Consider the following 11,039-nt stretch of genomic DNA (forward strand, 5'->3'; position numbering starts at 1 on the left):
TTGGGGGGTTTCGCGGGGTGGGGTGGGGGATGGGGGGGCAGGTTTGTTATTCTAGAAAAATGGCTGGTTAATTAAAAAAAAAACAAAAAAACGACAAGTTGAAAACATTAACTTTGACGTTGTATTATTTAATGTATTTTACTCATATCTTTGTTTTGTGCTAACTTTTACACAGACTGGCAAACATGGAAATGCCAAAAATAAAAAACATTACAACGACCCATCTTCCAATCAGAGAGGGGGAGTCAGAGATGGGATTTACTGTGACTGCAGTTCAGACAGGATAAGTGTAGGCACACATGCGGGGATCATCGAGATTTAAAAAAAAGTATATTTCTGCCATGTGAAAATTTGTTTTTTATATGCATTTTTAAATTGTCTATTTTTCTGCCTTTTCTCAAATATTTGTTTTTGTTTTTCTTTGATATGAGCAATTTTACCTCCTTGTGTCTGTGAAACTGTTAAAATGTAGATAGATATAAAAATCCTTATACACACACGACATCCCAGATGAGAATGAATGAATAATTTATATTAAATACTTTGTTTCTTCAGATAGTTGAATGTGCTGACAAAAAAATCACACAAAATTTATCAATGGAAATCAAATTTAGCAACCCATGGAGGTCCATATTGTGAGTCACGCTCAAAATTAAAATTGAAAAAAAAAACACCACACTGCAGGCTGATCCAACTTTGATGTAATGCCCTTAAAACATGCCAAAATGAGGCTCAGTAGTGTGCGTGGCCTCCACGTGCCTGTATGACCTCCTTACAATGCTTGGGTATGCTCCTGATGAGATGATGGATTATCTGTTGAGGGATCTTCTCCCAAGTCCTGGACTAAAGCATCTGCCAACTCCTGGATCAGGCGGGACATGATGTCCCAGATATGTCCACTTGGATTCAGGTCTGGGGGAACGGGCGGGCCAGTCCATAGCATCAATGCTTTGTCTTGCAGGAACTGCTGACACAAGCAGGCAGCAGAACATTCTCCACGGTGTCTCCAGACTCTGTCACATCTGTCACATGTGCTCAGTGTGAACCTACTTTCATCTGTGAAGAGCACAGGTCACCAGTGGCAAAGATGCCAATCTTGGTGTTCTCTGGCAAATGCCAAACACTCCTATCCTCCTAGTTTACAAAATGCAAATATGGCCATAGGGTTAACTTGTCTTGGTTTGTAACTGTAATCATCATTTCCTAAAACAATAAAAGTTCATTTTAAATATTTAAATATTATCTATAAACCTAACCAAGGAAATGGCAGAATAGCTTGTGATAAAAGACCGAAACACCCTTTGAAGTTGAGGCACACGACGATGTGTCCTGTTGGTAAAGTTTCCGGGTGCCATTCCTCAAGACTTTCACCATTTGAAGCAATGTTTTATCAGGGATTGTAACACTTAGTTACAAAATGATTATTGAATCATTTAAATATAATGTTAAGTGTTTTTAGAATTCGTAAGTTTTATATTCAACATTCAAGTTTATGGGGATGTGCCACTTTCTATGCATTACCATAGTGTAAACGTGGTCCTGACTTCAACCTGTAATCAAACCTTGTAATTACTGACTTTCTATATTGCACCGCTATTGGGTAAAAAATTTAACTTTATGTTTACGGCCAGTTTTAGCTTCACAAATGGGCTCCTCCATCATAAATCCAGCGTGCAGTGTGTATTTACTCTAAAACAGACTGGTCACATTTTGTTGGGAAAAGTGTTTTCCTCTTGAATTCTACGAGCTCAGAGGTAAAAAATGCAAAACTGAAAGTTTCCTACTTGAAAGATGAAACATGCTAACACAAACATCAAGGAGATGCATTCAAAATTAAAGTAATACAAATTAGAAACATCCTATCTCAAAGTAATGCTCATGCTTGCTTGCGTATTTATTATTTCTAGGCTCGACTGCTGTATTTCATCAAAAATATGTAGAGGCCACCTTTAAAAGTCACTGAATGATTCAAAGTGCTGTATGTATGAACATAATTTTTTAAGAGAATCTGGTTTCTTGACCATGTGAGTTTGTTCAGCAGAAAGCACACACACACACACACACACACACACACACACACACACACACACACACACACACACACACACACACACTGATGACTAATTCAGGTGGAGGAGGTGCAGCAGAAACACCAAGCTAATTAGGCATCTGAGTGAACCAGCTCAGCTGCACAGAGGAAGCTAAAGTTGCAGGACAGAGACAAAGCAAAGGACCAAGATGGACTCTCAGCACATTGTAAGTATCTGCTGAGTTGTTTTTCTTTATTTAAATACATTATTTGTGGTTACTAAAAATAATGCTGTATTGAACATTATTTTTAAAAATTATAAGGAAAACAGAAAGCCTAAGCTCTCAGCTGCTGCATGGGTCCGTTGACTTTTGATTTTGACACTGAATGCAGATTGAATTACGTGAGTTTCATATCATAACAGTTAGTTAAAATGATGATTCCCTCTATTAATAAAGGAAAAAAATAATCCAAGCCTATCTGGTCCTGAGTTAAAAATCACGAGTTAAGTGTGATCAACCATATTTGTTTGGATAGCTGAGTACAATTTCATTAGTCACACTTAGATTAGATTACTTAAGTAGAACCTGCGTGACAAAGTGAAGTAGGTTTCAAGATCTCAAAAATCAACAGATCCTGTTACAATCTAAAGAAACAAACAGCTGAGAAACAAAGTGTTTGATATCTATCAGTCTGGAAAGGGTTACAAAGACCGTTATTCACAAATGGAGAAAACATGGAACATCTGTGAACCTACCCAGGAGTGACCAGCCTACCAGAAGTAGTCTGAGTGGATCATTGCCTCAATAATAAAAGAGACTGGGCAAAACTGGCATCCATGGGAGACTTCCATGGAGAAAACCCCTGCTGACTAAAAAGAGCACAAAGGCTTGTCTGACATTACCAAAAAGCATCTTGATGAACCCCCAAGTTTTGGGGGGAAATATTCTGTGGACTGATGACACAAAAGCTAAACTTTTTGGAAAGTTTGGGTTACATTAAATCTGGAGCAAAACTAACACAGCAATTCATAAAAAGAACATCACAGTCAAACATGGTGGTAGTAGTATCCTGGTCTGAGGCTGCTTTGCTACTTGAGGACCTGTATGACTTGTTGTAATTGTAGAATTCTGCAAAAAAGATTGGGCCAAAATTCCTCCACAGAGATCTCAAAGACTTATTGACTGTTGTCAAAAATGCTTGATTGCAGTTGTTGCTGCAAAGATGGCCCAACCTGTTAAAATTTAAATCTACATTTTGCATATTTAACACTACCACTTTGTAATGTATATTACACTGATGGTGAGTTCATACAGACTGGTACTCAAAGGCCTTGGGTAACAAACAAAAGCATCAGCTGAGAGCTTGTGAGGTCATTCAGGACTGGAGTGACCTCTCTGGGTTAATTTGGTTGGACCAGTGAGGTAAATCTACACAAAACAAAAAAGACAAAAACCAGGTGTAGCGTTCCTGAGCCGATATAACCACCTAATCTCTACTCTGTGTGTGTGTGTGTGTGTGTGTGTGGTGTCGTCTGTCAGCCCGGAGACTGATGGACAGATGTCTCCTGTCACCACGGTAACTGTCTCCTCCTTTTCCAGGCTTCCGTCTGTCCTCTGACAACATGTAATTAACTGACACTCTACCCTCTGTGTGCGTGCATGCGTGTGTGTGTGTGTGTGTGTGTGTGTGTGTGTGTGTGTGTGTGTGTGTGTGTGTGTGTGTGTGTGTGTGTGTTGCAGGGCCGGATCGGAGCTCGACATCTCTCTCAGATTCAGGAGGAGTCGGACAGCAGAGAGCACAGGTAACCTGTCAGGTGAAGAGATACACCACCGATAGAAAGAAAAGAAAGAAAGAAAAAACAGGAAATGACAAATTGATCTGAAACAAACGAGTCTGATTAAGAAGCTACCAGGCAAAGGTAGGATTACACAAGCAGGAAGAGAGGCTAAAAGGGGAGGGGGACAGTCTTGATAGTGCGTTCGTGCACATCATTGTTGTCATCATTTCACATAGGAAGGCTCCTAACTGAGCAAATTGACCTGGGAGTATCTGTATTAAGAGCTGTTTGATTTCTCTAGATGCTAAGGAAAGGCGCATGTGTGCTTCCTTTGTTACCTCCTTTAGCAGAGGATACATTGGAGCATCTTTTGAAGCAGACAGTGCCATCTATCTATTCATAGCGACGCACCACCTGACGATTAATGAAAGCAGTAAGCAAAGCAAAGTAGTGCATATCATGTAAATGTTGAGTATATGTGTCCATTTCATAACATAATTTGATATGTTTTCAATTTTTAATAACAGACCATTAAACCCACAGCTGAACTCTGAGCATCAAATAAAATCTGCAACAGAGATTTATATAAGCTCTCTAAATCAAGATTATAAGCAATATTAATTATACTTAAGTTTCCCTGTAAATAAGCTTCCATTAGTTATGTCCCCACAATGGCCTCTTAATTGCATAAGTAATAGTCATATAAAATCCTAAACAAGGAGGAGGATTGGAGTTAGAGTCCAACATCTCTCTAGCAGGAAACATTATAATGCTGATGATTTATAATTTATTTCATTCAGAAATCAGGTTGTTGTTTTTATGATCTGCATGAAACAACGCAGTAAGAGAACACTGGGGAAGGTTTAGGGTTAGCATTTATACTGCATGTATTTAATAAAATAGCTCGTTAAAAACACAAAATGAACAATCGATTAGCCTTAACTATTGACTTAAATTGATTAAATAATAGGAATAGAAGGTTCAAATTTCCAAAAGAGAATAAAAGCACAACTTAGATTTTGGTGGTTAGTAAAGTGGTTAAAAAAAATTAAAAATAAGAACTATAAAGCAAAGTCATCCAAACTAAACTTGGATGGAAACATTGCTGCTGGCAATAGAGGACCTGGAAACTCAGTCAGGGCAGTTCAATCTGATAACCGTGTGTGTGTGTGTGTGTGTGTGTGTGTGTGTGTGTGTGTGTGTGTGTAAGAGAGAGATAATCTGCACTGAAGCACAACCTTGGCAGAGGGATACTTTACTGTGATCAGACCCACTGTGTAAACAAATCTGAATGGAAACTGGTTTACATGGAGGAGTTTGTGTGTCACAGTGTGTGTGTGTGTGTGTGTGTGTGTGTGTGTGTGTGTGTGTGTGTGTGTGCGTGCGTGCGTGCGTGCGTGCGTGCGTGTGTGCGTGCGTGCGTGCGTGCGTGCGTACGTGTGACTATATGTCTTTGTGAGGCTTAGCTCTTTTATAAAGATTTAATCTTCAAAGGGCTCTTTGAGAGTTCCGACTTGGTTTTTAGGGTTCATGTTTAAAATCAGTTTTGGTCCTGAGAACATGATATTAACATGGGTCCACACGAAGATAGGATGGCAAATTTCTGTGTGTGTCTGTGTGTTAATTGCTATGCCAATCAGCACGCACTGTCAGCTTGACAAGATTAAGACATGATGGGCTGAAATATAAACTCATCACTCTCCCTCCTGCTCTGTCAGTTCCTGTTTCCTGCCGCCAATCATCCAGCAGCAGCAGAAAGGCGAAAGAAGGAAAGCACGTGTGGTGGAGAGACAGGAAGAGAGGAGTCCGTCTGATGATCCATCCTCGCTGCCTCTGGGCAGCCAACAGGAGAAGCTGGAGGACAACAGGAGTCTGCTGGAGGAGGTAATGTTTACAAAGATATTACAAATTCACATCACAGCTGTGGTTGATTGTTAGAAGAAGATCAAGATGAAGCAGCTCACCCACTACAATTTCTGAGGTATATTTAATATATAAATACCAGATAAATACTGATTTTAAGACTTAATACTGCACAATGTAAAAAATATGTTTTAAAAAAGACAAGACAAAACGATCTAGCTAGCTGTGCCTGTAACATTTGGGTATGGGTATATTTAAAGACAGTCAGTTTTAAACCTTATAATTTTTTTTTCTTTTTGTTACTTTGTTACTCTTACTTCATAAAATTCGATAGTCTATGTTCTTCAAATTAAAACGGCCAATCACAAGAAAGCGGACAAACTGTGAACTGTGACTTATACACAGTGTTTACATTTGAAGAGAGATGTGAATTAATTAATTTATTAGTATTTATAAATCATTTTTATCAGCTAAATTAATGTATGAATACCAAAATAAAATACTTTCTTGGAACTTTGCCCAGAAAATGGAATTAACTGATAAGCTAAACCTTGCTGGGAATTTTTACAATCTATGATAGGAATTACAAGATCAATAAAATGGACAGTAAAAAAGAGTACAGACGAGTAAGAACAGAAGAAAGAATGAATGCATTTAAAAAAGATTTATTGAAGGAAAACTGGGGTGAAGTATATCAGGAACAGGACGTTAATAGTGCTTATAATAAATTCCTTAGAATATTTACATTACTGTACAATACCAACTGTCCAATAAAGCAATATAGTAGGAAACAGAAATATATGGACTGTCCATGGATAACAAAAGGTCTGCAAAATGCATGTATAAAGAAAAATGCTCCATACAGAGAGTTCTTAAGAACGAGAACTAAAGATGCTGAAATCAGATACAAAAGATATAAAAATAGGTTAACTAATATACTTAGATATACTATAAGAAGCAATTAGATATAAATAGAAATAATAATAAAAGATTATGGGAAATCCTGAACAGTGTTATAAAATGTGGGACTGGACAAAAGAACTATCCCAAGTATTTCATTTGTAATGACCATGAAGAATACAATATGGATGTTGTGGCAAATAGTCTCAATGAATTCTTTGTAACTGCTGGACCAAATTTAGCAAGAACAATCACTCATCCTGGGAAAGCACAGGAAAAACCCGATACACTGATTGACAGAAATCCATATTCTATGTTTCTCACAGCCGTTGATGAAAATGAAGTTCTTGAAATTGTCAAAAAATGTAAAAATCACAAATCTTTGGATTGTAATGATATTGATATGATAGTGGTTAAAAGAGTCATTGAGGCTATTATAAAACCATTTACATACATCTGTAATTTATCATTTCAAACTGGTCGATTTCCAGACAGAATGAAAATAGCAAAAGTTATACCTCTATACAAATCTGGAAACAAACACCATTTCACAAACTACAGGCCTGTCTCTTTACTACCTCAATTCTCAAAAGTTCTTGAAAAACTGTTTAAAAACAGACTGGAAAAATTTATAGATAAACATAAACTACTCACTGAGAGTCAGTACGGATTCAGATCAAGCAGATCAACATCATCGGCACTATTAGATTCAATAGAATACATCACAAATTCCATAGACAAAAAGCAATATGTGGCTGGGTTATTCATAGACTTGAGAAAGGCATTTGACACTATAGATCATGATATATTAATAAGAAAACTGGAACGTTATGGTGTCAGAGGGGTAGTTTTAGATTGGGTCCGGAGTTATTTAAGTGACAGAAAGCAGTTTGTGAAAATAAATGGTGGTTGCTCCTTATGTATGGACATTGCTTGTGGTGTACCCCAAGGGTCAGTTTTGGGTCCAAAATTCTTCAACTTGTACATTAACGACATCTGTAAAGTGTCCAAAGTATTAAAAATGGTTCTCTTTGCTGACGATACAAACATTTTTTGCTCTGGTGATGATCTGCAGAATTTATTGGAGGATAATTCAATCAGAGCTCCCTGACCTGCTGTCCATCTACACCAAGCGGTGCAAGTCCAAAGCTAGGAAGATTATGATGGACCTCTCCCATCCCAACAATGGACTCTTCTCACTGTTGAGGTCTGGGAAGCGCTTCCGCTCCCTTAAGGCCAAAACAGAGAGAATGAAGAGGAGCTTCTTCCCCCAGGCTATTCGGGGCCTGAACCAGGTGTAGGACTGGACTCTCCCAACACGTCACTATAAGACTGGACTCTCACACACGTCACCACACGCACCACCACACATTTCCTATAATCCTATAATTCCTATAATTTATAATCCTTATCTTTATAATCTCTTCTGCTATTTGCACATTCTTTACTGTAAATTCCGAAGTTAATTTGTAAATTTTTGTAGTAAATTGTAAATATTGTAAAACTTTTCTTCTGTCATTTAATGGTCGGGCATTGTACAGCTACAAGCATTTCACCCCCATGTCATACTGTGTATGGTTGTGTGTGTGTGACAAATAAAATTTGAATTTGATATGACTAATGAAATAAGTAAAGTGAAGTTCTGGCTTGATAAAAACAAATTATCATTAAATTTGAATAAATCTAAACTGATGTTATTTGGAAATAGTAGTTTAAATACAAATGCAAAGATTCAAATAAATGGTGTTGATATTGAAAGAGTCAGTGAAAATAAATTTCTGGGGGTAATAATAGATGAAAAACTTAACTGGAGAGCTCACGTAAGATATATTCATTCCAAAGTATCACGAAGCATTGCAGTACTAAACAAGGCAAAACAGGTATTCGACAGAACATCACTTCATATTCTCTACTGTTCACTGGTTTCACCATACTTAAGCTATTGTGCAGAGGTCTGGGGCAATAACTATAAAACCACATTACATTCACTTTTTGCTCTTCAAAAAAAAGCAGTTCAAATCATCCACAATGCAGGTTATAGGGAACATACAAACTCACTATTTTTGCAGTCTGAAATATTGAAAATTGACGATATAGTGAAATTCCAAACAGCACAAATTCTATTCAAAGCAAAAAATAAAGAACTGCCAGGTAATATTCAGAGTATGGTTTTTTTGAAAGAAGGAAGTTATAATTTAAGGGGTTTTTGTAACTTCAAAACAATGAAGGTACGTACTACAAGAAAAGGCTTTTGTGTTTCTGTTCATGGAGTGAAACTATGGAACAAACTGAATATGGAATTAAAGCAATGTCCAAACATAAAACTGTTCAAAAAGAGTTATAAAAATATGATCTTCTCGATCTATAAAGAAAAGAAAAATATTTAAATTAAGTGAATGTCTCTATTTAAAAACAAACAAACAAAAAATTCATGATGTGATATTATAGTATATAGTATATCAGAAATCTGTTCACTATTTTTATTACAAATTATATCAGTAAGGAAGCTGACTAAATATTCACTGATAATTTATGGCAAAGGGGTGGGATTAAATAAGTGTATACTTCTTCCCACTCCTTTTCAACATGTAAATTAATCAGAATGTTTTTTTGTATGTAATTTGTATAGTATTTTTTTTCTCTCTTATTTCTTTTCTAAATGTACTTGTATATTGTTCACATGTTGAAATAAATTACCAATCAATCAATCAATCAATCAATCAATCAATCAATCAATGTTTCTGTGTCTAAAGCTTGATGTACATCCTCGTGCTGGGTGATTAGAGTGGGTTTTTCTTTTTTTTTTCAGTTAGCTCATATCGAGAAAGAGCTTCGAGAGTCTCAGCAGCTGGATGAGGAGCGACAGCGGGAAGCTGAATTCCTCCGTCAACAGCAAAACAAGCTGCTGTGGCAAAACCTCTGTTACCTGAGTCTCAGCCAGCGGATCACCAAGTACGCAAAAATACGCAAACACACCCGAGGAGTTAAAGTTATGTAGTATTTTTAGCCTGTTTGCTTTAAAACATACAAAATAACCTCTCCACAAAAACCCTCTGCTTTCTGTGAGTACTCTGGTTAAAAAGAGATCCTTTAAAATCCTTTAAAATATTGTAAGAAACAGTCATTTCTGATAAAACTCATTCAAGCTGAGCTGGTTGACTCAGAAATATTCAAGTAAAAATAAAGATTTGAGGAATTTTGCTAAAATTCCTCTTTCTAAAATGTATCAGAAAAGCCTGTTGAATGTTTTATGTTTTCCTTTTGTTGTTGCTCCTCTATTTAACCCTGCATTTCTCTTCCATTCAGCTTCATTAACCACAAATTTAAGAAAAGAAAAAAAAAACCTTTGTCAGCTTCACCGTCCGATCTTTAAGTGATGACGTATGAACCCTGATTGCGGGTCCAAATTACTCTGCGTTTATTAAGGCTGTTGTGTTTTTAACATGCTTTAATGTTTTGTGTCTTGTTCTATTTAAATTGAACAAACCAGTAAAAACAGGCAGTGTTCACTTTCTGTCTCTCTCGGTTTTTCTTTTCATTATAAAGTTCGGTTTTTAAAACCTTACAGTGTCACCACAGCCCAGCCCATGCAGCAGTAAATTAATGACTAACCTCATATTGTGGATGGATTATCTCAGTTGTTCTCCTGACTGAAGTTTGGTCTGTTTACAGCATCCTGCCATGCGATTGCATTTGTCTCTAACCATCGGGAACCCTCACGCTAACTTTTATTGAATGGAAAAAAGTTAGCGTTCATCTTCCAGCTTCACTGTGTTTATGTTATGCTAACATAGTTGTGTCGCCAGCGATCACGTAGCACATCATTATATACCAGGAAATAGTTTACAGAAAATTTCTCTTTCAGCCAAGCCGTCTGATCTTTTATTATAACATCACCTTGTACTTACAGCTTTGTTACCGAACCATCATAATGGAAGGGCTTTTAACAGAAAAAGACTTCATTTGAAATCTAATGTCTTCTAGTCTCTAGAAAAATGTGGCTAAATCTCACCCACCCCTAGCCCTAGAAAGTTGATATGGTGGATGTTGAAATATTAAACGGTTTTATTGTTGGTAATTTAGAAATTCTGAACATTTTTTTTCTAACCTGAAACATGGCTGGGCTCTGAATTAAAAAGTATAAATGAGTCTAAGAGTAGATAAATTAAAACAGCTGCATTTATCCTGACACATTTACAGTGTCAGGGATAATTAACTGATGATTAACTTTTTTGAGTGTAATCTTTTCCCTGTATAGACCCTGGGTCAGCAGCTACTTCAAGACGTTTCCCATGCACATCTACTGTCTGCCAGTCCAGGGCCCCAGTCGCAAAGGCAGGAGGTGGGGACTGAAGAAGAGGAGATGACTTACACTTTGTAAATTTGTTGGAAAAATATGCGTTTATTTATGTTTTTTATCATACAAATAAATGTCATTTCCTCATTCTTGGCAAAACTTTCTGATTT

General features: G+C 36.9%; 1 protein-coding gene across 1 annotated transcript; it reads left to right on the forward strand.

The window, feature by feature from the left end:
- Window positions 1-2,194: 2,194 nt before the first annotated feature.
- LOC146555407 (uncharacterized) lies at window positions 2,195-10,957 on the forward strand. The gene is made up of 5 exons (XM_085252881.1): window positions 2,195-2,256; window positions 3,772-3,833; window positions 5,528-5,693; window positions 9,382-9,524; window positions 10,831-10,957. Exons 1-5 carry the CDS (start codon window positions 2,239-2,241, stop codon window positions 10,937-10,939), a joined length of 498 nt encoding a protein of 165 aa, XP_085109007.1. The 5' UTR covers window positions 2,195-2,238; the 3' UTR covers window positions 10,940-10,957.
- Window positions 10,958-11,039: the final 82 nt, after the last annotated feature.

Source organism: Mchenga conophoros, linkage group LG17 (genome assembly GCF_057382185.1).
Source record: "Mchenga conophoros isolate Kocher_MC1m ecotype Shallow Benthic linkage group LG17, M_conophoros_male_GT1.1, whole genome shotgun sequence".
Taxonomy (NCBI): domain Eukaryota; kingdom Metazoa; phylum Chordata; class Actinopteri; order Cichliformes; family Cichlidae; genus Mchenga; species Mchenga conophoros.

Excerpts from the sequence above, each read along its gene's own strand:
- LOC146555407 (XM_085252881.1), top strand. Across the intron at positions 5,694-9,381 it reads ACAGGAGTCTGCTGGAGGAG|TTAGCTCATATCGAGAAAGA; the intron begins GTAATGTTTACA and ends TTTTTTTTTCAG. Across the intron at positions 9,525-10,830 it reads CTCAGCCAGCGGATCACCAA|ACCCTGGGTCAGCAGCTACT; the intron begins GTACGCAAAAAT and ends TTCCCTGTATAG.